Below are 27,714 nucleotides of genomic sequence, written 5' to 3' on the forward strand. Positions count from 1 at the left end.
CTCGCCCCGGTGGGAACACAAAACGGTGCAGACGGTCAGGAAGACAGTTTGGTGGTTTCTCGCAGAACTAAACACACTCCTGCCACGTGATCCAGCAATCACACTCCTTGGTATTTACCCAAAGGGGCTGAAACCTGATGTCCACACAAAAACCTGCACGTCAATGTTCACAGCAGCTCTCACCAGAAATGCCAAATCCAGAATCAACCAGGAGGTCCTTCAGCAGGTGACAGATAAACTGTGGTCTATCCAGACACTGGAACGTTATTCAGTGATAAAGAGAAATAAGCTATCAAGCTGTGAAAAGCCATGGAAGAAACTAAATGTGTGTTAAGTGAAAAAGCTGATCTGAGAAGGCTACAGACTGTATGATTCCAACGGTGCGACATCCGGGAGAGGGAAAACGGCCACAGCGAGAAGGCCAGGGGCTGCCAGGGGCTGCCAGGGACTGGGGGCGGGAGGGAGCACGCAGGACCGCGAGGCCAGGGCAAGCACTCGGTGCGACGCTGCGGGGACACCGCACGTTTGTCCAAACCCGCGGACGGCGCGACACCAGGAGGGAGCCCTCACGTGGACTGCGGGCTCCAGGTGGCGACACACGTCGGTGACGACACACAGCACTCTGGCGGGCGGCGTGCGCAGGGAGGGGCCTGGGAGTCCTCCGCCCCATCCTCTCAGTTGACAGTGAACCTGCTCTAAACACAGGCTCTGAAAAACAACCGATCAAACCCAAGTCAGAGAGACTCAACACAGCCAGAGGCGGAGCCAAGACGAGTCTCAGACGTGACATCTAAAACCCCCACGGTGCCTTGCCCGGGCGCGACAGCTGCAAAATCAAAACACACCCGGTGGACAAAAACCAGACGAGGCCTCTTACCTCGCGGACCCCAGTGACAGACGTCAGAGACCCCACGCAGACCCGACTCGAGGGGGCACGGCAGACCTGAGGGATGGAGGGCTTCCCGTATTTGGGGGTGGGGGGCCTGGATCCCCACTCACACTCCTTACCAAAACCAGTTCTACGAGGATGAAGACTTAAATGTGAACTGTACAACTATTAAAGTCTTTAAAAGAAAACGTTGGAGAATATCTATGTTTTAGGGAAGATTTCTTGAGACCCCCAAAATACTAAGTATGATAGGAAGATAAATTTGCATTAAAATTAAGGCCTTCTATCATTAAAAGGGAGTGAACTGAAAAGCCGCCAGGTGGAAGAAAGCGGTTGCAACACATTTAAATGACAAAAGATTAGTGACCATGACACAGAGGACAGTTAGGAACCAGTCAGAAGACAAACGGCCGGCCGGCCGTGGAAACGGCAGAAGGCGGGCAGACGGAAAGGCAGTCAGCCCCTGAGCGGCAGGAGAGATGCAAACTCTCTCAGTTCGGCCACCTCACAGTTCACGTCCCACGGGCGGGGAGGAAAGACAGTGACAATGGGAAGCGCTGGTGTGCGTGCCACCGACGGGACCGGGAAACATGTCGGCAGCGGAGTGAGCCGCACCGACCTCAGGGAACCGACCTCACGGAACTGACCGTGCAGCTGCCGGCCCCAGGGCTGGGAAGCTGGGACTCCTGCCTGGCGGCCGCGTGGCCCATGCAGAATGTTAACTGTCGCCTGCCGGGACCCGGGAGCTGCGGTCCGTGCCAGGCACAGGCGCCCACATGACAGCACCCACTGAAACCTGGGCGCCAGGCTCCGATGGGCTCCCCGGGTAGAAGCACTCCCCACCCGCGGCTGCGTTCTCCCTGTGTCCCCTCGTGGGCGGGAGGGAGCTGCAGATGCGGCCCGAGCCCGAACGTCTGGGTGGTGACGGGGCCTCCGCGGCTACCCAGACACACGCCCCGCAGCCCCGCAGCCCTGCAGCTCCCCCCGGCGTGCGGCACCCCTGACCCAGAGACGACGCAGAAACGACCCTCCTGGTCGGGGCAAATGCAAACCGGAAGCATGGCGGCGGGACCCCAGCCCGCGCCCAGCAGGAGGGCGCTGGCAGGAAGCTGGGAAATGGCACGTGCTGGCCGGGACGAGGACGCGTGGCACAGGGAGCCCTGGGCCGCTGCGGAGACGGCGCTGCGGCCGGGGTTACAGTCGGGCTGCCGGGGGGTCTCAGCCTTTACGCCAGGGGTTAACAGGAGATGAAGCAGACGGACAGGTGCGCCCACGTTCACGGCAGCCGCGTGCACAACGGCCCAGCGACAGACGACGGACGCACACGACATGGTCCAGCCACACGACGAGACGTCAAGCAGCCAGAGGAGGGACATTCCTGAACGTGCCGCAGCCTGAGGGCACTGTGCTGAAGTAACCCGGACGCGGGATGTGGGACAACTACCGTGTGACCCCACTCACGTGCCAGACCGGGGCTGGGGGCGGGTGCGGTGAGTGTTTGATGGGGACGGGTTCAGTTTGGGAAGATGAGCTCCTGGAGGTGGACGGTGGCGATGGCCCTGACGTTGTTAAAATGGACACGCGTATCGCGGGAACGGGAAGGGAGCGAGAGCCGGAGCGAGGGCAGCTACCTCGTGGCCCCGTCTCAGAAACACAGCTGAGAGGAAGTGCTCGCCCTGACTGGCGCCTGACGCTCTTTCACAAAGCTCAGAACGAGCACCCCAGCCACCTGCCAGGGGAGGACACGGCGGAGTAAAAGGCAGAGTAAAACCGTGGGGAAACGGGTGTGCCCTCTCCCCACACCCCGACTTCCAGCCCCCGCCACTTTCTGCGAACCACGCATTCCCGGGACCTGAGCGGGCGACCAGCAGGGGGCGCTGGCATAAAGGCTAAGGGCCATCCTGAGCGGCGGCCAGTCTGTGGGAATCGGGAGAGGCCCAGGGCTGGCCTTATGGCCAGTGCCCACTGTGGTCACCCCTGCCTGAGGACGGCCTTTCCACAGTCACAGAGGCGGGGGCAGCGGAGGCCCAAGTTCACGGGGCCCCGGGCCCCACCGCTCACCTCAGCTTTACCCTCGCCCTTCTTCCCCCAGGTTCTGACGCTGAGAAACGCCGAGAGTCCCCTGGGTGACCATGGAGACTGCCCCCACCGTCCAAGCGCGCCTCCTGCTTATCTGAGGGAGGTGGCGGGGCTCCCCAGGTCTCACTGGAGGAAGTGGGGCGGGAAGACGCGGACGGAGGGTGCACTGACCCTGCCACCGTCACGCCGCAGCTGCCAGAGCGGCCGGCCAGGGCGCTGTGTGCCAAGACGCAGGTGGGCCCTGGGTGGCGGGCCCCGCGGGCGCAGGGCTGGCGGGACACGGGCACGACTCGGCCTCACCTGCGCACGGCTGTCGACGTCCTCTGCGGGGAGGTCCGACCGCACAGCCTCCTCCAGCAGCCCCGCGGCGAGCTGCACCGCCTGCTGAATTCGTTCCCGCATCTGCCTCTTGTCGGGATCCGCGGTCTCGGTCAGCTTCACGGACAGCAGCTGCAACCAGGGCAGAGGGCAGCTCTATGACACGCTGAGCACGAGTCCCTGGGCCACGGAGGCGACCTGGAAGAGACCAGCTCTCCCCGCTGCCCAGGGCTAGGAAGAAGCCTGTGTCCTTGAGAGTGTCACCCTAACGTCTTCCCAAATGGCCGGGTGGCCGCTCGGAGACTGACGCCCCAGCCAGCCAGTCCTGGCTGCCCGACCGTGGCCGGGCGCCCACCCCACTCCACCTCACGCCTCCCATTCCCTGACGTTAATGAGTGAGAGCAGTTCTCCCGAGGCTGTGCCAGGGACTGCACGGGTGCCATGCAGGGACTTCGGGAGGTGCCACCAGCCCCCTCTACCACGAAGGTGCCCGCGGCCGAGTGGGCCTCCCCTGGCTGGCCTAAAAGATTGGTGAGCTCTAACCTTATTCCTTATTTCCAGAGATAAAATGCTAGAAGCACACCAGTAACTATTACTGTAATTGCTAAACACAGCAATTACCAAGTAAAACAATTTATTCCAACCTTACTGTATAATACGATAACTTATAACACTGATTATTCAAAATGAAAATATTAAATTAGAATCAATTTCTTCAAATAATTCTGAAAATTCTCAGCATTACCAATTTAAGCAGTGTGGTACGGCTTCTGCATCTCGGTCAAAAGTACTTGATCTGTCTGCGACCTCAACGTGGAAGATTCAACAGTAACTTTAGAAGCCTTTTACGTGTAGGTTAGCGGCACGGTGACACATGCTGCCATTTTCCTGTAAGCGGCAGGAACAGTCACCTACTCCACACCCCTGTCCAAGTGAGTCTGTCCTGGCGACTGTCCCACTGGCGAGCACCCCACGCCGATCAAGTTTGGTGACCTGACGGAACTGGCTTTGGTACTGTGCACGAGGACAGCCACTACTCTAGGGCCAGTGACACGCGAACGGCTGAGGGCCAAGGCCGGGAATCGGGGGGCAGACAGCCAGGGCCCACCTGCAGGGCGGCGTGAACATCGTCCAGGAGCTGCGCCGCGGGGGGCTGCTTCTCCCGGTACCGCTCAAACAAGCAGTTCTGCCGGGCCCTCGTGATGATCTGGGGAGAGACAGGGAAGGTGGGGGGCACGCTCACAGTCTGCGTCCAACCCTGTGCGGCTGCGGGCCCCTGCCATGCGCCCCCACACGAGACTGCCAGAACGCGGCCTGTCTGATGCCGAGGAAAGAGGCCGGCCCCCCGCTTCCCACACGGTGCATGCGCCTGCGGGCCCCTCCGTGACGCACCGTGGGGGACGTGTCATCAGCTGAGTCCCCGAACTCATGGCTTTCGAACAGCAGCTAAACACGTGACACTCATTTGCATGACGTGTGATGCTGCTTCAGCGAGGGCATTCGGGTCACGTTCACTAGGTCGAGACCCGCGCCACCTCAGGCCGACCTCACGTTAAGTACTTATCCCGAAGTCGCTTCCCGCACGGCACGCGCTGTGCTTCAAGTTCAATCTCGACCCTTTACCTTGTCGTCGATGTCCGTGATGTTCATGCAATAAAAGACGTCGAATTTGAAGTAGTCCCTCAGCACTCTCCTCAAGATGTCAAAGGAGATGTAGGACCTAAAGCGACGAGAAGACAGGCCGCTGCGGCACGCCGTCTCGCACTGCCACGAAGGCACACGCGGGGGAGGGTGGCGTGGCGCTCCCCCAAAGCCAGCGGCTCACACACGCCACAGCCCAGGAGGGCCCGGGCCTCAGGCCTGAGTGTCAGGGACGCTCAGCACCCGGGGCCTCCCCCTGGAGCTGCAGCTGAGGAAAAAACGTTAGGTGCACAGAGAAGGTGTCCGGGCGTGGATGGGACACTAACCGTGGCCGGGACACTAACCGTGGCCACGGGGCACCTCTCCTGTGGCTGTCAGCTTCCTCTGGCTTTTCTACAGGAAGTGAAAGCACCGCTTCAGAAAGAAAGGTCCTGTCTTAAAGTAGGACGGGGCAAGCTCAGGGTGGATCCTCCTCGTGCAGCCCAGGTCCCTGGTGGCACGTCAGAGACCTCTGCGGAGCTGAGAGGCTCCCCGTGGGCCCCACTCGCCCGGTGGCGGGCCCTACCTGGCGTGGCCCATGTGAGATGCGTCGTAGACGGTCGGCCCGCAGCAGTACCACGTGACTCTTCTCCCGTTTTGAGGGATAAACACGTCCTTTGTTAGAAGTGAAGGAAGGATGGTCACAGAAACGCAATGGCACGACGCAGGGTCACCACACCAGCAACGACCAGCTCACTGCCACCGGCCTGCTTCACCAAAATTCAGCAAGGCGCTTTTTGTTTGAAAAAAGTCACAAAGTCTGGTGGGGTGAGGGGTGGGGAGCCCAGACTGTCCACGGCGACCTTCCCTGGACAAGGGCGTGGCTGGCCGGGCCTCTCCCTGCCTGGGTCCTGCTCGTCCCCGGGGCAGATGGCAGATGAAACCAGCGCTTTGACAGCAGCGGCTCACCTACACCGTGCACCTACTACGTGCCAGGCCTGTGCCTTGTACTCAGAGGACGACAGCTGCTCCGGGAAGCCCCCTGGGAGGCAGGCGGTGCCATTTCCCGTTCACAAATAAGGACAATGGCTCTGAGCCGTCGTCCAGGATCTGCCTGGCCCTGGCCGGAGGAGCCAGCCTAGCTTAGAGACCAGGAGGCCCAATCGACAGCCTCGGGCCAATTCAGGGCCACTGTTGCCAACTAGGTCCTCAAGGTGTGCTAAGTGTGCTCGCTGACGGAAACGCCATCAACCCACGGCCACAGCCCTTTCCCGAGTCCCGGGGCCACCGGCCAGGCCAAGCAGCACGAGCCCAGCAAACCCTGTTCGATTAGGGGCCAGCCCCGGCTTCTCGGCACCTCGCACGTCCTCGCTTGGCCTGGTGCTTGTCGTGACGTCCACTGTCACCCCATGTGCTCTCTGAAAGCACGCCGCCCGGCTCCGCATGACCACCAGCACCCTGTCCATGCGGGTGAGGGTTCGGACGGCAGCCCTGCCCGGGCCACGCAGAACACGGGGTCGGGAGCTGAGGGGTCTCGAACCTGGACGCGTGGACTGCCAGGGCCGACGTGAGGCAGGCGACAGTCTGTGTCTCAGCAGGGCCCCACCCCCCACCCCGCCGCGTGAGCCCTCCTTACCTTGTTCCGGGTGAGGCTGTTGTACAGGCGCAGCTGGCTGGGCTCGGACCCGGCTGGGGGACACCACTGGGGCTGTGCCCGCCGGCCCCGACCTGCAGGCGGGAATGCAGCTGGGTCACGGCCAGAAGGACCTGAGTCTCCCGACGGACATGCTGTTGTCAGGGAATGTGACGGTGTGGCCGACGAGGCTGCTGGCACCGCCCACGCCATCGCCACCGCTCTGCTCTGAGCCACGGTGGACCCCACGACCCCCCTAGATCCCCAGGGCGGGGCCACCCGGCCACTCAGCCACCCCGCCCCTCCCTGCCCTTCGCACGTGCGCCTCCCGCTCACAGCCTGCAGTGCCGCGCACGGCTCGGGGTCAGGAGGAGGCACGGGCCCTGCACACAGGCGGTCGCACTGCCGGACAGTGACTCAGGATATAACTTGGGTGCCCTGCCCTCCCCCACGACGACAGCCCTCGGTGGACGCTTATGAGGCCAGGGCCAGTGGAAGCCTGGCCAAAAGCAGCTGCTGGCTCACGGCCACAGTCGGTGGGGACGGCTACCAGCCCTCAGCACGCACGTGGCTCCCTGGCATGAGGCTGGTGCGGACACCGGTGGCTCCGGGCTTCTGGCGGTTCCGACCGCCCAGGAGACGGCCCGGCCTCCTGCGCTGGGGACTGCACCTCATCCGGGCATCCCTGCTCTCGGCTCTGCTCCTGCCCCGACCCATCCCCTCCTTAGTGGAGTCCGGCGCCAGGCTGTCCAGCCTCTCCGCCCCTCGAGTCTGCTGCTCTGCGGGCCCCAGGCCCACGCTTCCAGCCCGACGAAGGGCGGGCCATGCGCAGTCTGCGCTCGGGGCCAGGAGTGACCGCCAGGTGCTTACTCACAGCCCACGGGCACCTGGTGACATCCAACCACCTCCAGTGTCCCCCTCAGGCCGTGTCCGCAGTCCGGCTCCGTGCCGTGCTCCACCCTGCACAGCGACCACCCCAGGACGGGCCCACGGGGCCGTCTCAGCACTCGTCACCCCTCTTCCCAGCCAGGCCATCTGCGGCGCACCGAGCTGCCCTCTTCCCGTCCCCTCCCCCTGCCTCTGTGTTTGCGAAGGGCTCTCCCTCCCGCTGATGGCCTGCCGGTGGGGACACCCTGCTGGTGGGGACACCCTGCCCAGGCCTCCCTCAGATCTACGCTGCAGATGGCGGCTTCCATGGGAGTCACGGAGCAGTCAGTCCTGGGCTCAGCCATTTGCTCGAGGTCACACCAGCCACACAGAGGATGCACGTAAGTGACAGGCGGAGAGGAGAGGAGAAAGGCAGCTGTGTGTGTGCGTGCGCGTGTGCGTGCGTGCACGTGCGTGTGTGTGCGTGTGCACGCGTGCAGCAGGGAGGAAGACAGACGGCGGGAGCTTCTGCTCTAGTGGGTGCCAGCGCGCTCACAAGCGGGCACGGAGCCAGCGCAGGGAAAAGCCCAGATCCCTGCGAAGTCACGTGCTCCCTGCCGCCAGGTACGAGTCTCGCGGGTTCGTTTACAGGCAGCAGACGCCCTTGGAGGGGCCCGTCCGTGAACCGACGCAGCTCGGTCAGCTGCTCCGTGGCTCCGACGCGCTCCTCCAACCCCGAGACCCGAGAGCTCCCGAGACGCAGGCAGCGCTGCCATCTGGGGTGACTGGGGACCGGCCAGAGCTGCCCACACACTGATGCGAGCCAGATGACCACCGATAAGCAGGAGGGCTCAGGGTTCACGGGACGGAAGGCTCGTCTGAGAAGACCCAACTGGCTGGTAAGGGGACACGGCCGAGGGCGTGGCCAGCAGGACACTGAGCCACACTTGGCTCTCTAGCTCCCCGAAGGGCTGCTACTGCCACACCACTGGTGACAGGTCCAAGGAAACTTGGCACGTGCCAAGGGGAAACTGGGAGATGGGACACAGGAGCCTCGACGTAACAGGAACACGCTGCCGTCAGCGTGCCCTCAGGCCAGGGACTGCCCCGATGTCCCCGTGCATCAAGGCCTCACTCCCCAGCAGGTCTCCCGCTGGTACTCGAACCCGTGTCCCCACCGCACTTTCCCCAGGCCCCCAGGAGGCTGCCCGGCCCAGCGGGGACTCCCGGAGGCAGCAGGCGGCCGCCCCTCCCATGCAGGGCGTGAGTGCCCAAAGCCACAGGGACAGCCGAGCTGCTCAAGGGCGTCGGGAGATTAGGGGACAAAGGAGAGAGGAACCACACAGAGAGGAACAGAGCCCCCGAGACGCTCCAGAAGCACCCCCGGAACAAGCGGGGCCACGCTGCGGCTACAGCTCCGCGACTGACTTCCTCTCAAAGCCCACAAGCGACATTTCTGATTCTCGGCAAGTCCGCTGGTTATGGCTGCATTCGGGTTCAACCGCCAAACCTGGGGCACAGAGTCCGCAAGCTCACGGAAAGAACAAGGAGAAAGAACCACGGCAAAGCCGAGCCAGGCAGGGAGACGCTGACAGCGTCAGGCCCGGACCCCGGCGGCACGCGCTCACGGCAGCTCTGCGCCAGCCGGGCAGCAGGCGAGGACCCGCGGGGTACGGCCCGCCAGAGCCCATTGCTGGGCATGCTCTGCCCTAACCTCCACTCAGGGAGCGCTGGTCGGCCGCCAGGCCACCCGCTCGCGCGTGGGGACGGGAGCCAACGCCGTGGGCTCCTCCGGGGCACCACAGCCAACTGGCGCCACGCGCCCAAGGGGCCCTGACCTTGGAGGTGGCCGCCGCTGGGAGAGGTTCTAACGCTGGGAGCCCGCTCTGCTACTCACTTGCTTGGAGCCCAGTGGGCTCGCCTCTGCCGCGGGGGCCGCCCAGGACGGCTTCTACGTGCCGGAACCACCGAGCCACGTGGAAGAGCCGCGCGTCCGTGGGAGGGGCCGAGAGCTGCCTGAACACGTCCACGTCCGCCTGGGACAGGGAGTACCCCTGGACGTAGCTACGTGTGCTCAGGTGCTCGTTCAGGGCCTGCGCCCTGGCGGCCTCGTCACTAATGCTCAGGATGGACCTGTAGTCGGGAGCTGCAAAGACAGAGGCACACGGCGTCAGTCGGGGGCAGGAAGACGCGGGGTCCGGGTGTCAAGCCCTTCCCGGGGACGAAAGGTCCAGACGGCAGCTCCGCAGACCAGGGCGGGGCGGGGGGCGGAGTGGCCAATGCGGTTTCAGTCGGGGCGATGAAATCCAGACGCAGGTGACACAACGCTGTGAACGCACTAAGTGCCACCGAACTGTTCCTCTTACGAGGTTACTTTGTACCACGCGAGGCTCAGCTCAGTTCCAAGAGACTCCACTGCACCCGACCCTCGCCGCAGCCAGGGGCCGGCGGCTCCGGTGGGTGAGAGCTGCACGGCTGCCAGGCCCGCAGACGCGGTGCAGACCCCGCTGAGAGGCGGCCGGGCGCTGGCGTGGCTGCTGGGGTGACGCAGCCCCCTGCAGCGCCTGCTTGGCCAAGCGCAGCCGGCCGGGCCGACTGTCCCAGCTGCACCTGACGGGCCCTGCCCCTTCCTCACATGGTTACTGCAGAGCTGACAACTGTGCACGTGTCCCCTGCACCCAGGAGTCAGGCCACTGGTCTGAGACTGTCAGGAAGGGCGGAGGGCAGGACCCAACCCCGTAACTCCCGGCGAGGAGACGGCCGGCGGCGTGGCCGGACACGCCGCACCCTGGGCACAAACCCCCCGGGGCCCACTCTTCCTCGCCAGCAGACTCCATGCTCACCAAGGTCCAGTGGTGCTTGTCTCTGGTGTGGAGGGCGTGGGGCCGGGCGCTGCCCCTGGGCCCAGTGGGAGGAGCACAGACTCCGTGCCCCCAGCAGGGTGCTGGGGCGAGCCGGTGGCACTAGGCCCCCCGGTGCAGGGAAGAGAGGGCCCCAAGCCCACGGGCCTGAGCCACATCTAGGCCGTGATCACTCCGCTGCTTTATGCCGATGGAACCGTGGACGAAGGACCACCGCCAGGTGCCCCACGCCGAGCCCTCGCAGCCTGCGAGTCAGCTGTGAGCGGGGAGACCCGGGCCTAGGCCCTCGCTCCCCCAGGCGCAGCACCTCTTGCTAGGCCCTGGACACGCCTGACACCTGAGCCCTCTGGAGCGAGCTGCCTGACCAGGAGGTCACTGGGTCACTGTGCTGGACCCACAGCCGGACAGCTCCAACAGGGAGGAGACACGGATCCACATGGCCATGCTCCCACCCCTGACCCTCCTCCCCCGCACTGTCGACCTGCCTGGCACGGGAACAGGAAAATCGCCAGCCAAGCCTGCTCCACTCCTGAAAACGGACAGCAAAGCCCCCGCGGGGCAACCGCGGCACAAGCACCCTCCTGTGCCGTGTCTGCGTTCCGGCCCTGCCAACCACCGGCTTCCTGGCCCAGCGGCACCAGCAAGGCTGAGCTGGGACCAGCCAACAGGATGAAAGTCTGCGGCATTTCCCAAGCTGTGCAACACGAACCATCCCAGTGCTGAGGCCCTCAGGCCGCCGGTGGTGGGACAGTGACTTCCCAGGGCCTGGGGAGGCCGCTTTCGGAGGTGGTCCTGAACCCCGACCTCTCCACCCACAGGAAGGCGTGGGCGCCACAGGGAAGTCGTCCTTGAGCTCTCGATAGGACAAAAGGACACTGTGCTTACAACGCAGGCGCTCCACAAAGGCCCGCTGCTGCCCGGCCCAGAGAAGCCCGCCTCCCTCCGAGACAGCGGGGGAAGGCCAGGGGGGCTGCACCCCCCGCTCGCCAGTGGGGAGGCCCCCCTCGCGAGCCCTGCCTCCCAGCCACCAGTGTGGAGACTGCCGGGATGAGCTCTCCTCCTGCCGCAGGTGTGATCCAGGGAGGCGGCACCTGCCGGGGGCCTGGGCACCGGGAGGGCCCGGCTCTAAGTGCGCGCTTCCTCCCGGGGCCCTGCTTCGCCTGGCCACGGCCCTCCGCCAGCTCGGCGGCCCGCCTGCCGGCCACGCTCCTTTTCATGGGAAAGAAAACGCAGGTCACTAAGGATAGGAGAGAGGCCGTGCCAGAGGCGGACAGAGCTGGAGGTGGCCCGATGGGTCGGGACCCCTTTCCGCAGCTGTTCTCCCAACACCGACCTCCATGAGCCCTCTCCGCTGGCTCTTGGTGTCCCCCCTGTGCAACTGCCTGGGCCAGGACCCCAGGACCAGAGAGGAGCGGAAAGGCTGGGGGAGGGGCAGCTCCATTCTGAAACAGCAGCGGGACGTCACTTCCCAGACCCCCCGCCCCCGGCGCTGACTGGCAGCGAACGGAGGCACTCTGGTGGGAGGCACTCTCTGGTGGGCAGGGAGGACCCCCGGCCTCGCCCAAGGGCATGGGCGCGGCCTTCCGGGGACAGTGCTCTGCGGGGGAGTTTACTCCCCTCTCTGTCCTGCACCTCTCACGTTTTCCACGATAAGCACGTTATTTTTATAACGAGTAAAACATGCCAAACGTTCTAAGCAACACGGCTTCAAAGCGCTAACGAGGCACCTGGGGAGAGGGAAGGGGGCGGCTCCTCACCACACACGCCCCGCGCCCGGCAGTGCCCCCTGGGCCTGCTGTTGGCGGCGTTGCTGACCTCACTCCTGAGCTTGTTGTTATCACATTTACCCCGAGGGCTTCACGCGGGGATCACACACATGCTCAGCACCGCCTGGCAGTCACAACCACCCACAGCTGGGAGGGTGCCCGAGAGCCTGGGTGACAGGCTTCCAGGCCGTGGCATCAGACACTGGGGTAATTGCTGCCGCTGCCCTTAGCGTCTCATGACAAAACAAAAATAGGTCAGCTTTCAAGTGGCCGTGGGTTTGGGCCAAACTGTGGTCTGGCTGCCGGCCTGCGATGCCAAGGTCAGGGAGGCTGGCGAGCGGGGACGCATCTGCAGTGGTCCCACAGCGCCAGCACAGAGCAAGCTCCTGCCCGTGTCCACCCGCGGAAACGTCCACACAGCCAGCCAATCCGCAGTCCTGTCCCGAAACGTGGCACTGGAGAGACCCCTTCTGATGGCCGGGATGTCCCAGACATGGACCGTGACCCCCCGTGCAGCAAGCAGGAGAGCTGACGAGACGTTTACTGCAGTCACAGACACAGGAGCCAGGGAACCAGTCCGCACGGCGTCCGCAGGTGGCCCTCTCCCTCGCTGGCTCCGCCTTCAACCACCCGCGTCTGCCTCCTTGCCGCCTTCCTGCTCCCCGCCCTAGGGACCCCCCTTTCTGCGAACGCTCCTCTGGCTCCCTGGCCCCGTCTCCTGGGTCCCCTGCTTGCGCATTTCCGTGGGGATGCCCAGCCTGCCCAGGTGGCTCTCTGAAAGGAGACTAGAAAAGGCTCTGGGGTGCATCCCCTCCCGCGGGAATCTCGACGGGGGGACAGGTGTGTGCACCCCTGCTCACCCCACCTGGGGCTGTGCCGCCCCTCGGGGAACCCAGGGCCTCCTCCCAACACCCTCTCTAGCCCCCGCCTCTCTCCTGAGCACCAGACCCTGAAGTCCAGCTGTCTGTCACCTGTCCACAAGGTGTCCCCAGGCATCGTGTCTCACCCCCAAACCTGGGTACAAGTCCCAGGGAATGGACCGCCCCTTTCCCATACTGGGGCTGAAGCTGGGCACCTCCATGTCTCACTCCCCCATGGAACTCGGTGTCAACCCCAGTCCTCCCAAGCCTGCCTGCTTCTCTCGTGCCGGCCACTGCCAGCAGCCCAGGCCACCAGCATCTTGGGTCCTCCTACCCATCCCGCCTGGGAGACGCTGGCCGGCGAGGACCAAGCTGAGGTTCTGGCGGACTGGAGAGCAAAAGAGAGACCGAGCCTGGGCTCTGACCCGCCTGGCGGGACCCAGCCCACGCCCTGGGGAGTGAGCGAGCAAGAGAGGAACCGCCTGTGTAACCCCCGAGGCTTTGGGGTTCTCCGTTCCAGCGGTCAGCCCACCCTGACGTGAACACGTCGCCCTTCCCTGCCATTGCCTGCTTCCCCACTCCAGACAGCTGGACCTTTATCGCGGGTGTAGGCCCGGGGCCTGGCAGCATTTGGCAAAGCGGGTGCTCAACGCACATCTACTGACTAGATGAATAAATGCGAACGGCAGACGTGTTTAAGTGAACCATTCTGAAGCGCTCAGTGACAACCTCCCACTGAAAGAGCAGGGGTGACGCTTTCCCACGGGATGTTTGTTCTCCGGCATCTCTCGGAGACTCTGCTTATTGGGGGTGTCCGGTTACTTTCGCAACAACCACAAGTGGGCGATCGAGTGGCACCACCCACTGCCATGGGGAGGTGCGGCACAGACCCTGGAGACGGCTTAATCTCCAAGGGCACCATCTCGTATGACTCTTAAAAAAGTCAGTCCCGGGAAACATGGAAGCATGAGATCATAGATGAACGAATGTTTGTAGTCTATAAATATACACGTTTCGTTTTCCTTTGAGAAACGCGGCAAAGCCTAGGAGCATTATCGTCTCATCTGCCCTGGGCTTGGGGCCCCCGTCATCACTCTGAACAGAACCGTCAAAGGCGGCACAGTATAAAACTGAGACCCCTGCCACGATCCAGCTGCCCAGGTTGGAAGCCTGGCTCCACCTCCGGCTGGCTGTGTGACCTCGGGCGAATCATCGGTTTCTCTGAACCTCGGAAGTCGCGCCTGTGCAGGACGATAAGGCAGCACTAAACACAAAGGGATGCTCCGAGGAGCACAGGCCCTAACATACAGACCGGGCCTGGCCAGATGCTGAGCAAAGCGCCAGCTGCATTATCATGGGGAAGACCCTCTGAGTGAAACTGCATTAAAAATTAGACCGTAAGTCTGCCCTAACGGGTGGCCGCCCCAGCATCTGGGGTCCTGCCTGGTCCCCCAGTCTGCAGGACAAGGCCTTGGACGTGAGACCGTGTCCCAGGACGGGCTGCGCATGCCTCCCAGTGGCAAAGGAGAAGCTGTAGACCCAGCGTCATCACAACGGCTGAACAGATGTTCTGAGTCACCTTCGGGAAAATGACCCAAACCGCGACGGCTATTCTAAATGACGGCCTCCCTGAGAAGTCTGCGAAGACGCTCACTTTTGATGAGCCCAAGCCTGGGAATAAAGGGCATTCAGAAACTTGAAAACGAGACTGTCTAGAACCTGGTAGTTGGTTCCATGATGCCTTTTGCCACTTAATTTCCCATTGTTCGAGGGGAAGCCTAGGGACGGGACAAGGTATGTGAGCGTGGTGGGGGGGGGGGTGGTGGCCGCAGTAGCAGAAGAGCACGTGGGCACTGGCTGGCAAATGGGACCCTAAGGTCTAGGACCAGGAAAACCTGTCAGCTGTCCTGACATCCTGGGGCTTAACCTCGACCCAGGCATCGATCTCCAAACAGGCCTATCCTTACCAAGGCTCCGAAAAACTCAAGTTCTGAAGTAATTAAAAGAAATAAAAAACGAAAACATGTTATCCTGTGCCAGGTGCCTTAAGTCCTTTATACCCACTGCCCTTAGTGCCCACACATCTTCAGGGACGGAGCATTACCCCGCCAGCCCATGAGGAAGGGGCCGAGCTGGGACCCCAGCCCAGCCTGGCCAGCTCCGGAGTCGGGGCTGTGGCCCCCAGGAGTCTGGGCGGACTTCTGAGAGCCGCCTGGTTCTGGGGTGGGTGAAGAAGGTGCTGGAATCCGGGTGCACCTGTCGGTGGCATAGGGCGTGCCTGGAAGCCGGGTACCAGTGTGGGACAGCAGCCCTGTCATCTGGGCGCCTCCCGCCTCCCCACCTGGAACCCCAGCGCACTCTCCGAAACGAGGGGACCACAGGGCACCGAAGAAGCCTGGTACAGCCTGGACAGCGGGCACCTCAGAAGAGCTGACTTCTAGTTTTCGCCAGCCAAGAGAATAGAAACTAGACGAGGAGTGTTCCCTGAGGAACGTGTGCTCCAGGCTCAGGGACCCGCCAGCGGTCCCCGCTCTCCCCAGCACCTACAATCTTGTGTGAGGGATGGCGGGAAAATTCTGTTCAGAGGTCAACCTTGAGATGCCCTTGTCTACCATCTAGGGACACGACTGGGCCCGTGGGCCGAGCTGGGAGCTGCTCGTGGAACCTTCCAGAGGCAATAAAGTGAGGCAATAACGCCCCGGCCAGGCCCATCCCCATGGCCAGTGCGCCAGCGCCCATGAAAGCCTTCGTAAAACGCCGGGCCCTTTCATGTGTGTCGCCTACCCCCGGCTTCCCCGGCCTCATGTTGCTAAGTGCCAAGCCGGGGCGCCCTCCACCCACCCACGGGGTGCTGCCCGGCCCGGCGAAAACCGAAACAACCTCGGGCTCTGCCCGTCCCCAAAGTCTCGCTGGGGCTGGAGGGGCCGAGCCCGGCTGCGGGACACGCAGGGTCACCTCCCGTGCCGGGGCACAACCCGAGGAGGGGCTGAGGCTGGCCGGGCGGGGGCCTCGGCGGGGCCCGGGTGGGGTTCTGGTCCGCAGGGTGCGGGGAACGCAGCCCAGCCCGCTGGGGTCCCGGTGTCTCCCCTCCGCCCCGCAAGTCCAGGGTCGCCCTCGCGCCTCGCCCGGCCCGGGGACCCGCCCCTCAGGCCCGGGGTCGCCCCTGCCCGCCCCGGGGGCCCGGCCCCCACAGGCCCGGGGTCATCCCCGGCCAGCCCCGTCGCGCGGCCTCACCCTGCTCTCCGGAGGAACCTGCCATCCTAAGGAATCCGAGACCCGCACCCGCAGCGACAGCTTCCCACAATCTGATGCAACAGCGGCCCCGGAAGTCCCGCCCCGCGCTCGGCTAGTCTTCCGGGACACGTCCTGTCGCTAGGCAACAGCCGCGGACTCCGACGCCGTCGGCCCGGGGCATGCTGGGTGTTGTAGTTCCTACTTGGCTGCCTATGGCGCCCTGGAGTCCCTTCAGGGCCACGTTCCATGTTGGCCCGAGAAACAACCTGCACGAGGCTCGGGGCGGAGGTCGCAGTCCCGCCGCGGGGAGATAGGCATTAAAGACGATTCATCTCAGGCATGGCTGTTTACGTTGGCAATGCACCGATTGGTGTGAGGGACAAGCCACAGGGGGTGTCGGAGAGGGCCTCCAGGGGCAGGTGCGTGCTGGTCTGGACAGAGGAATAGTTCCAAAGAGGCTTAGAGGAAGGGACCTGGGATGGATGGGGAGTACATTCCAGGCAGAAGGGACTGTCCTGCAAATGACTGCGGCAGAAAGCAAGGCGCTGAGAAATTCAGCAGCCCTGGCAAAAGATGGGGCTTGAGGCACAGGCTGGGGCACATGCTTCTCGAAGAGTCTTGTGAACGAAGTCAAGGGGCAGGCATGACCAGATTTGTGCTTTGAATTATCCCAAGTGCCGAGTGGAGGCAGAATGGGTGTGGGAGAGGCAGATGAAAAGCAAAACTTGAGAGGAAGCCATGTCGGTGGTCTACAGAGTAAATGGCGGCCTGGACTAGAGGGGTGAGCAGACAGATCTCGGAGAGCCCAAGGAGGCAGTAAACTGGGATGCGGGGATAAAGGAGGTGGTAGGACTAGGGATGACACCCAAGTTTCTGGCCTGAGATCAGGCAGTGTGGAATTTACTTTATTGCTGACTTGGAAACTGAAGATCTTGGCGCTGGATGGAAATAAGCAGGCCAACTTTTATTTCCAAGGATTGGTGATGTGTGGGGTGAGAAGGGTGGACCTCACATTCTGAGCTGAACAGTGGATGGACCGTGCTGTCATTCCCAGGGACAGAGGCCCAGAAGGGGTACCACAGACCAGACAATAGGCTTCTCCGGACCCCATCCCCCCACAAAGCACATCCTTGGGGCCCATGCCTTCCTTTCTCTGCATGATGTCACCTCCCATGCACAGAAGACATCACACCCAAGTTCATACACCCAACAGGAATGAGAGAAAACACTGTTTAAGACACAAATTTTATTAGGTAAAGAAAACTATAAATACGTGATTAAGTTATACAATCTTTTACTAAAAAGAACATCCTTCACAAAAATATGTACACGTTTGAAGCACTTAAAAAAGGTCTGTCACCACGCCCAACCTCTGGTTTAAGGTGGGGTCTAGTCTCAGTCCAGTCTTACTCTCAGACAGAAGACCCAAGGGATGGTCTGATCGTGGTGTCAGATATAACTAGATCTGTGAGCTCAGAGTGGCTAGCCGGTTGCCTGCCATGAAATTTCCTCATACATATATATGGCACGCCCGGTCAATGCCACACCCTGTAGGTCATGGGGAAATCACAGTAACTCTGAGGTCAAGGAGTTGGTGGAAGCAGAAAGACAAGCACCACACCATCCTGGCCTCAGCACCTTGGAAAAAGTTCCGAGGAACGTGAGCCCACCCAGCACAAGAAGCAGGCCCCCACAGGCTCACACCCCCCGGAATCCACTGAGAGCAGCCCATCTCTGCCGTAAGGGCTACAGGCAGCACCCTCAACTCGCCTTGCTCTGGCAGAGAAGTGTGCTCTTGCCTGCACTCAAAACTGACCTCTTCATTGGAATCTTTACATAGATTCTATTTTGATAGAGGCTCAGCCCCACTTGAGATTCAGAAAGTCTGCAATGGGATCAAAATTGTCCATGTAGGATACTGCTTAGTTAACAATCCCATGCCAAAAAGTTTAATTTGAGGCCTCTGCACGCTTAACTAAAATCTTTTCGGCAACCAACTTATTTATAATATTTTGCAAATATGTTTGTAGCTCCATTTTATGGAGGGCAGCCATGAGTTTAAACATAGACGCTCCCTTCCCTTGCGTGCCCTTCCACCGGCGAAGCATCTGATAATGCTGTTCCATCAAGTCTCTTGGATTTTCATGTTCACAAATCTCGATGTCAGTTTCTTTAAGTCCGACCAACCTCATAAACATCTTCCAGTCTTTTTCTGGAATGCTATGTTCGAATGCAAAATAGATCTTCATGTCTGGAAACAACAAACAAACGAGAAAGAAGATTGTGTTTACGTTTCTGGAAGGCACGAGCAGCATCTGCCGTAACTGTTCCCGCCTCCCTCGAGGGCTGGGCGCCGGCCAGCGGGCACACGACGGACCAGAAGGAATGAGGCCTTGTGCCACCCCAGCAGACCCCGAAGAAGGGATGAGGCCCAGGGCCCCAGAGACAGTGGGCGGCCAAGTGGCTCTCCATATGCCTGTTGCCAGTGAACCTGGAAGAAGGGACCGAGGATCCCGGGAAACTCGGAAGCTCAGTGGGGATAGAGAGCCTGCTGAGGTTGGCCTTGCCCCCTACACTCTGCTACACCCCGAGAGGCTGTCAGGTGGGCAGGGCCGAGAAGGCTGACGCCAGGGGTCGAGCCTTCTGAGACCCGGGGTGAGTTCTGTGACCTCTTTGTGCTTCTGACTATCTTGTTTAAAATCTATAAAGTGAGGTGGTCTCGCAGAGCTGTTAGGACGAGATTATAAAAAGCGCCTGGAATGTAGCATGTGCTCAATAAAATCCTTATCCTTATACCACTAAAATCATGGTGTCGCAGCCAGCAGGGGCCTACCGATCTAGAGCTACCAGCCACTCACATCTTTTCCTTAACGACACGAACGTGTTGTAAAAACTCATAGTTGACAAGTGCCTATTTCCCCTGATGTCATTAGTGAATGTGAAAAAGTGACTCTCGGGCTACAGGAAATTTCCCCCAGGCTTCGTGTGGGCAGATGTTCCTCCGGAGAAATGAAGGCACGAGCCCTCGACGTGCACGCCAAACCAGTAAGGCCTACCCCTAGACAGTCACTGTAGATGAAGCAGCCAGCTGACTCACCGTCATCGGAGAACGTGTTCTCCAGACTAAACATGCGTTTATATTCCTGCAGAGAAGAAAACAAAATTATTCCAGGAGAAATCTGTGTGGCCTCGCAGAGGAATCCCACCGAGACAGACCGTCACCTGGGTTCTCGTGGAGTGGCGGGTGGGGGCAAGTAGCCCCCATGAACATGAGAAGAACCGTCAGGCAGCCAGCAGGTGGTCCACGGGGAGGTTGCCCCATCCCCCCATGGATGGCAAGGAGCTCACAGTCCCCCTGGACACGGCCTGAAGACAACGCTGTGTTGCCATGGCTGCCTCTGCTCCAGATGGCAGGGGTCCTGGCCTTGGCTGCTCTGAGCGTGCCCCCCCCCTGACTCCTTCCCAGGTCCAGGTCCCTGCTTCCCACTCCTGGGGGGGGGCAGGTAATAGTCAAAGGATGTCACCCGAGGGTGACCTGCTCCACTCTGGACAGTACTAAGGGAGAGGACACCTGTCCATAGAATCACTGTGAAAAAACATTAGTGACCGAAATGCAGTTTGCCAGTCCGGGGACACGCGAGCGTGCACGGGACGCCAGGCAGGCGGCCGCCGACCACCCATCTGCAGCGGCTGCTGCTAGAGACGACAGCTCCCAACGCGCGGCTGTCCCCAGGTCCCCAGGGCGAGGCGAGGCATTCCCGTCAATGTCAGCCGCTTGCTGCGGGCACAAGGCCTGAGGCTGGACCACGTGCCACAGATCCCAGCCCTGCCTCTTGCCGCTGCTGGCCCGGCTCGTGGGTCACCCTGTCTTGTGGCTGCTCAGCCGCAGACAAGGGGTAAGAACGGGGTGAGAAGGACTGCGCGCAGCCTGCGAGCGCCCCCAGGGACCCAGCACACCGCCTGACCCAGTGCCTCCCGCTGACCGGGGCAGGGGTCCTAACTTCTGCGTTTGAGTCATCTCAGACCCCTTGGAAGATCTGACAGAAGTCACAGACCGTCTCCCTGAAATGATGGCCAAGGGTGCACGACGCGGAGGACTTAGCGGAATTCTCGACCTGCACGTCTGCGCTGGGGGCCTCAGAGCCAGGACCTTTGGCCCACGGGCCCATGACCTCCTCGCAGCACCCCTTCCCTCAAGCCCTGACCTGTGTCCTGCCTTTAGGGTCCAGAAACAGGAGATCCCCCTCATTCCCCAAACACTGGCTCCACGCCCCTCTGGGATGCTGTACACGCTAGCCCTTCTTCCTGAAGGGCCCTCGTCCCCAGGCCCGCTTAGTGGACATCGGCTCATCTTGCCAAACCCAATTCGGGTGTCGCTGCCGTGGGACAGCCCCCACCCCGCAGCCCCACAACGGAGGACAAGACTTCCCCCTGCCTCCTGACACAGCTGGGCGCGGCGCCTTCCACCGTCCCGTAGATCCTGCCCGGTGGACGTGTGTGCGCTCGCCCTCCCCACCCCGACAGCCCTGTGTTCTCCAGATGCCACGATGTCACAGTCCCCTCGGACAACAGGTTGGCTCTGTCCTTATGAAAAAGGGGAAACTTGGACACGTACTTGACACGGGGAGAAGGCCACGTGAACACGAAGACAGAGATGGGGTGATGCTTCCACAGACCGAGAAACCCACGGTCACCAGACACCACCAAAGGCCAGGGGAGGGGCCGGGACGAGATGCTCCCTCACGGCCTCCGAGGGACCTGCCCCGCCCACGCCTTCATCCTGCACTCGCAGCCCCCAGAACAGGGGCCGACAAATTCCCGTCATTTAGGGCGCCCAGGCTGCAGCGCTTTGTGGCAGACCCCCCGGGAAATGCATCAGAATTTACAGGGGCAAGCACGTCAGCACCGAACAGAGCCCCGCACCCAGGAGGCGCTCCGCAAACGCGGGCTGCACGGTCACCCAGGCCCCCCCGGGTCCCACTCACCTCCTCCAAACTCTCGAGGGAGGGAGAAGCCTCAGCCGGGGCCTGCGGCCCACGGGCAGCGGGAGCACAGGTCTGCAGCGCCTGCTCTGGGGCTGCCTGACCTCCTCGGACCACCAGCACCTGCAGCTCGATGCCGTCTTCCGGGTCCTCTGCGGGCTCCGGGCGCGTGCCGGCCGCGGGCGCCAAGGCCGAGGCCCGCTCCTCCAGCAGCGGTGCGGTCTCCACGCCGGGGGCGCCCCTCTCAGGGTCCATGGTTTGCGGTATCTCGTTGGGCTGGAGGCTTCTAGGTGACTAAAGAACAAAGTCATTTCTTTGGGTGACGGAGGTGGCATCACGGCCCTTCCCAAGCCACTTTGAGAGAAAGAAATGCCGGGCTGTCTGCGGGGTAAGCAATGCCGGACAGGAAGACGCCACAGGGTCAGGTCCCAGCTCTGCCACCGAGTCCTCGGCGGTCCCAAGACAAGTCTGTTTTGGGTTGAAGGGACGCTCCCCAAAGACGTGTCCACCACAGCCTAGCCCCTGGTACCTACGAACGGGACCTTACTGGAAATAGGGATTTGCAGAGGGGGACACCCCAGGGGAGAGTGGGCCTTAAATCCAACGACCAGGGTCCTTATAAGGGGAGAGAGGCCGAGACGGGAGGCCGGAGGCTGAGATTGGAGTGATGCGTCTACAAGCGAAGGAGCTCGGGGACAGCAACAGAGGGTCGCAGGGGGACAGAAAGGACCATCCCCTAGGGCCTCGGAGGGAGCGGACCCACTGACACCTGGATTTTGGACTTCTGGCCTCCGGAACGGGGAGACGATAGGAGACAAGTTCCTATGTCTCACGCCCTCCCCGGCTCCCCGCGCGTGACATTCCTCCGGCTGCCCCGAAACCCACACAGAGCCGTCTGCCCCCCGTGCCTCGGACTCCCGCTCAGTGGCCCAGGCCAGCGGCGTGCACGTTGTCTTCCAGCACAGATATTCGGGGGCTCTAGGAAGCGGGGTGCGGGCAGCACTGCACAAGCCGGGCTGCGCGTGCCAGTGGGGTGACTGGGCTGCGTCGCACCCACCCCAAAGCGTCTCCCCGCCATGAGGGCCCGAAGCCACCACCAGGCACGTCCCATGGTGATACTTACGTGGCAGCCTTGCTCACTCGACTTTTCTGAAAATCAAAGAGAAGAGAGAGAAACGAAAATACAGTCCTGCGCCGCGTGACGACGTTCGGGCAAATGAGGGCACGGCGGGGGTCCCCCCAGGCTACGCCCGAGCCGGAAAGTTCCTGTCCCCGAGCGGCAGCACGCGTCACAGGGCAACGTGTCACTCCCGCGTGCGTGGCCTGCCACCCTGCTCGTCACACGAAAGCGCGGCACACCGCTGTGTACGGCACGCGAGGCTCGGTCACGCAGTAAACGATGCGCTGGTTTAGGGAGCTGCCATGCTACCCTTTCTCCCGTTTTGGGGTGCGCCCTTCCCACCTCTGAAACCCTCGCGGAAAAGGCAGGCGGTGCCTCGCCGGCATCTACCGCGACCCTCGAGGGCGCCGCTGCCCCCCACGCTGGATCTGCTCTCATGTCGTTGTGTTTCGTAACGGGCGTGCAGGCCGGGAGCCCAGGGGTGGCAGGCTGGACCACGCAGCCCGGGGGTGTGGGTGGCCGTGCCACCTGCGTGTGTGTTCGCCTGACAAGGGGATCGCCTAGCGCCCAGTTTTCCTGACGTGTCCGCATCGTCACGCGGTGCACGGCACGATCCATACTAAGCAGACATCGACCTCCATGAGGGCCTTGGATTCGCAACAAAAAAAGTGTACTTACGTCGACCTCCGTGAGGGCAGGGAAGGGCCTTGGATTCGCAACAAAAAAAGTGTACTTACGTTTCAAGAAACTGACAAGCCGCTGGGAAATCTGCGTACCTGGGAACACACGGGAGGCGGGAGTCCATGGGGTGCTCCACCACCCCCACCACCCTACCCCCTGGCGGAAGCGGCACCCTGAAACCCCAGGCTGAAGCCCTGCGTCTGGGCGGGGGGCACGCAGCGCACGGCTCCCTGTCCCAGAGCCTTGCCGCAGGCGGGGAGAGGCCCCCCGCCCCCCAGTCAGAAAGTGAGCACAGCTGCATTTCGAACTCCTCGTCAAGAACCTCCTAGTTCCCGGTCCCCATTTCGGAGCTCCCAATGGGGCTGCGCGTGCCTTTTTCAGCAGGGACACTCAAACGCTCACTCACGCTTTTTACAGACAATGACGACGATGTGGATGACCATGACGACGACGACGAAGACTACTAGAATAATGTGGAACCAGTACACTTGTGGGTTTCCTGGAAGGAGGCAAACAGAGACTGTTCGACCGCTGTAAGCACGCGTCCCTCGCCCGAGCGACTCGCTGCGAAGGGGCAGTGAGAAGTCCTGGTGTCCCAGGCTGGGGCTCCTTCTGGTGTGGGCAGTCCCAGCAGTGGGACTTACTCTTGGGCCAGGGGGAGGAGGGAGGGCACAGCCTGTCCTGACTGGAGCGAGAGGCCAGGTCACAGTGGCCCGATGAACGGGGCAGGGTCCACCCCTGGGAGACAGCCGCTGTGACCGCTCAAGTGTCCTGGTGACATCATAGCACCAACAGGAGCCACAGACACAGAGACATGGAGGCAGGGCAGGCCCGTCAGAGCTATGGCAGCCCCATGAGGGACGAAGTGACTTTCACAATGATGCCACCATTCCACTCAAAGGCTTTTCTCTCTAATTTTTTTTTTCTTCGGTATTAAAATATAACTGAAGCGTTTCTGTGGTTTTGAATCCATTGTGTGGGTGTGGGTGTGAAAGTTGACAAGTCAACTCTGAACTGTAAGTTGACGCCTCAAAGCCCTGACGATACAGAGGAAGGACGAGGGGGCTTTCACCTCTGACGTCAGGGCCTGTGAGCAGCCCCGGCCCAGGGACAGACAGACAGACAGAAAGTCCCAGACTTGCAGAAGCCCCGGTTTACGATCGAGTGACACCGAGAGCGGGGGAAGGGACCGTCTTTTCTAAACACGATCTCGGGTCATCTGTACCCGTGTGCGGGAAAAAAAACACAGTGAACTGCGACTGCCTGCCTCGCACCGCGAAAACATCCTTTCCAGGCTCGTTCGCGAAAGGAAGCGAGAACGGTGAAGCCATAACGCTTCGGGCAGGCCACGCGAGCCATCCTCTCGGGACGAGCAGAGCGCCAACCACGCGGGAAAGTGACGACAGACTGGACGGCATGAAAATGAAGAACTTGGGTCTGGCGAGACACCCCATAAACTTAGTAAAAAGATGCCTCCCCGACAAGGGGATAGGGACATTGGTAGCCCAAAGGGCCTGTTCCTCGAGTTTATCAATAATTACAAACATTTATAAAGGATTATCAAAGAACAAGAAGACAACACCCAGATGTAAATACAAAACCCAACATAAACATGAGTGAGAGCGTCGCACAGACGTCACACGAGAGACCCAAAGGCGTCACTTCTACACCTGGCGTGGGCCCACCCCCCCGTCCCCAAGTCACGTGGGAGCGCCCCGTGAGGGCGGGGACCCGGCACAGCCTCGGGGTGACAAAAGGACGGAGGACGTGAGAACGGTCTGAACTGAAGGACAAAGCCACAGGCCTCCTGGGAGCCAGCCACCCCGCCTCACCTGCTGCGCTCTGGAGCGTGAGGCACGGTGGCACCGGTCGGCCCGAGGAGGCTGAGCCGGACCCCCGCAGGGCCCCAACGTGGGGAGCAAGGACAGGGAAGCCCAAGCTACTCCCCAAGGATTTTGTTTGTTTACTCAAGACGAGGGAGGGTCTTTGAACTACGGCCCACGGGCCTAATCTGGCCCGCTGCCTCGTTTTATAAATAAAGTTTTATTGGCACACACACAAGCACATCCGTTGACTTACTGTCTCCAGCTTCCTCTACTACAGCGGCCGTGCTGCGTATTCCCAGCACAGACCGTACAGCCCGCAAAGCCTTAACCACTTCCCTGTGTGGAAAGGCTCGCTGACCCAGATATAGGAGGCGGGATCGGCTTCTTACCTGGCTCTGGGTTCGTTTCTGGGGCACAAATGGTATCCCTTGTGGCGTTGCACGTTTGAAGGACGGCACCTTTACACCTGAAAGTGAGAGAACCCCGAGTGTCGCTCCTCCCTGCCCAGGCCCAGCTTCGGGGCCGGGGGTGAGAGGTGGGGCAGTGCCAGGCTTTGAGGGACCTGTGTCTGGCATGTCCCCAGCTATCTGGCCCAAATCCATTCAAGGAATAAACCTTGGGGATTCTCTGTGACACCTGAGAAAGAGGCCACCCCCCCACCGCCCTCATTCCTGGATAAGCTGTGGCCCTATCTCTGCCAAGGGGGCAGTCAGCCCGAAGAGGAAGCCCACAGAGAGGAGCACAGGCAAGCGAGTCTAGAGCAGCCGGAGCCCTGATCAAACCAGACCTGAAGGCAGCCCTGACTTTGGACCTGTCAGGCACGCGAGCCGACGGCTCGACACGGTCCGGTCGTATCTAAGAAGACAGATACCGTGTGCCGCACAAGCGAGCTGTTTTGTAAGCGGCTTTTCCACCGTCATGTCTCCCCCAAAGGTCCCCCCGGAACGTCCGCAGGAAACCCCGTTTGGGAGCAGGGTCTGGCAGATGTCATCGCGTCAAGGTGGAGTCATACCGCGTTAGGGCGGGCCTCACTCCGCGACCGCGTCCTTACGAGAGAGGAATCGGAACGCAGACAGAGAGGAGACGGCCAAGTGCAGACAGAGGCCGAGAGAAGACAACAGACATGAAGACAGAAGCAGAGGCTGGAGCGATGCGCCTACAAGCCGAGGGGGGCCCGCCACCGCCGGAAGCAGGCAGAGGCGGGAAGGGCTCGCCCCAGAGCCTTCGGAGGGAGCGCGGCCCTGCCGACAACTTGTTTTTGGACTTCTGGCTTCCGGAACTGTGAAAGAATGCATTTTTGTTGTTTTTTAAAGCCACCCGGTGTAGTGCTTTGTTACTGAGACGGTCATTTGGCCGTCACAGGGTACAGGACCGCTATTCTCTCTGCCAAGAGCCCCGTCCCTCTGGAACTTTCTGTGTCTGTCTCCCTCCCTCCCTCCCTCGTCATCCTCTGCTCGAGACCTGTCTGAAACAGCCCCCTCCCTGCTCTCCATCCCTCATGGACTCGCTGGACTGTGTTTTGATGATCTGTCTCCGGCAGGGCTGGGGACCGGGCCTGCAATGGCGCTGGCAGGCCACAGAGGGCTCCCAGCCGTCTACTGCATGTCCACGCATCCAGGGACAGTGGGACGCTGATTCAAGGCCTGCCGCCAGGCAGAGGCATCCAGGTGCTCTATCTGATGTAACCTCTAGGGGGCAGGTGCTACCACGAGCCCCAGCGTATGGATGGGGAGGGGCACGCAGCTCCGTAACTGACCCAGCGCCAACGCCAACGGGCACTGGCTGGAGGTGTGGGACCCGGGCCCCCCGTCCGGTCCGCCCGCGCCCCCGAGGCCAGCACCTGGTGCAACGGTAGCAATTTTCTCTGCAGAGCACGGAGTCGCAGTAGAAGGCTCCCTCCCTGCACTGGCACTGCTGGTCGCTCTGCGGGGAGCACGGAGTCACCACCTCCTCATCTGCTAAAGAGGGAGGGCGAGGGTCAGTTGCCAGGATGGGGTGGGAGACGGGGAGGACTCTGCCCCCTCCCACGCTAAGCTCCTCCAGAGTCTGAGCCACGTGGGGCGAGTGGGCCCCCACCCTCCGTTCTAGCACGTAGGGACGAGGATGACGTAACAAGGCCGTATTGCCTGCAACCGGAAATAAGAACTGGTAGCTTTAAAACAGAGCCGTCTCGTTTATAGGCCTGTCGTATTTCTCTGCATGCTCAGACTTTTCTTAAGTGTTGTTTGTTCACGTAAACATTTTACACATTCTTTGCTGGATTCATTCCAAAGGATCCTACTTTTCTGGTTTTTACTAATGCGAATGGTATCTTTTTTCACTAAAGTTACATCTTAAAACACTTTGGTGCTGATATACAGAAGTTGAGAGAAACTTCTGTATGTGATTCTTGCACGTAGCTACTCTGGGCTCCTGAGAACGGGCAGACAATTCTTTGACCATACACGTGTTTTCATCATGGCGAGGAAGACGCCTTGTGGTGGCTACTCCGGCAGCTTGGTCCCCCGGGTCATAACTGCCTTTGGGGGGGCGATTCCTACCAGCCAGGTGGGAGGGGGCGCGTTTTAAAAAGGCACAGGGCCCGCCACTCACCATCGCGGCACTGGGTGCAGGGCAGGCACTCGTCCTCCCTGTTGCTGTGGGCCATGAAGGTGCCAGGTGCACACGGCCGGCAACACGTGGGACGCTTGTCATCGCACTCTCTGCTCACATGGTGGCCTGTGAGAGGGTGGGACACAGAGCTGAGGTAGGGGCCCAGCACGGCCTCGTCTGGCTCAGGCCTGACGTGGTCCCCGAGGCCTCTGCTCGAGGGGGTCCCACAGCGCCGGGGGCCAGGCCCCCTGCAGCGCACCGACTCTCACCTCCTCCCTCCTTGGACTGACGCCTAGCTCCATGCGCCCCAGGAATTGGGGACACGAGTCACCCTCGGCTTCTATCGATACCCCGCAGCCTGTGTGTGTGGGTGGGTGAACGTGCAC

The 27,714-nt window shown here is 61.5% G+C and overlaps 2 protein-coding genes across 13 annotated transcripts in view; both read right to left on the reverse strand.

Moving 5' to 3' along the window:
• The window catches only part of CARS (cysteinyl-tRNA synthetase), a 38,392-nt gene extending 22,169 nt beyond the window's left edge, over window positions 1-16,223 (reverse strand). For 2 of the 5 annotated variants that reach the window (XM_006910982.3, XM_025046210.1), the window contains exons 1-7: window positions 16,128-16,223; window positions 9,304-9,552; window positions 6,543-6,634; window positions 5,493-5,581; window positions 4,910-5,006; window positions 4,395-4,493; window positions 3,269-3,418 (exon numbers count right to left, since the gene is read on the reverse strand). In XM_006910982.3, coding sequence (XP_006911044.1) covers window positions 3,269-3,418; window positions 4,395-4,493; window positions 4,910-5,006; window positions 5,493-5,581; window positions 6,543-6,634; window positions 9,304-9,552; window positions 16,128-16,152 — 801 coding nt within the window. In that variant the 5' untranslated portion in view covers window positions 16,153-16,223. Of the gene's footprint in view, window positions 1-3,268; window positions 3,419-4,394; window positions 4,494-4,909; window positions 5,007-5,492; window positions 5,582-6,542; window positions 6,695-9,303; window positions 9,553-16,127 lie in introns of all 5 variants that reach the window. The other 3 variants (XM_006910983.3, XM_025046212.1, XM_025046211.1) reach the window with 2 other exon arrangements.
• Window positions 16,224-17,353: 1,130 nt separating this feature from the next.
• On the reverse strand, window positions 17,354-27,686 carry LOC102882637 (tumor necrosis factor receptor superfamily member 1A-like). 8 transcript variants are annotated; one of them, XM_006910986.3, is made up of 9 exons: window positions 27,329-27,686; window positions 26,577-26,691; window positions 25,126-25,202; window positions 23,317-23,409; window positions 22,967-23,005; window positions 22,233-22,258; window positions 21,113-21,403; window positions 19,225-19,270; window positions 17,354-18,378 (listed from the first exon to the last, which is right to left on the reverse strand). In XM_006910986.3, the coding sequence occupies exons 1-9, from the start codon at window positions 27,381-27,383 to the stop codon at window positions 18,077-18,079; spliced, it is 1,044 nt and encodes a 347-aa protein (XP_006911048.1). In that variant the 5' UTR covers window positions 27,384-27,686; the 3' UTR covers window positions 17,354-18,076. The 8 variants fall into 8 exon arrangements, with proteins under 8 accessions (XP_006911048.1, XP_006911047.1, XP_024902035.1 ...); XM_006910985.3 differs by having other exon boundaries at window positions 26,577-26,694; window positions 27,329-27,685; XM_025046267.1 differs by lacking the exon at window positions 27,329-27,686 and adding an exon at window positions 24,178-24,317 and having other exon boundaries at window positions 26,577-26,642.
• Window positions 27,687-27,714: the final 28 nt, after the last annotated feature.

Source organism: Pteropus alecto, unplaced genomic scaffold (assembly GCF_000325575.1).
Source record: "Pteropus alecto unplaced genomic scaffold, ASM32557v1 scaffold43, whole genome shotgun sequence".
NCBI lineage: Eukaryota > Metazoa > Chordata > Mammalia > Chiroptera > Pteropodidae > Pteropus > Pteropus alecto.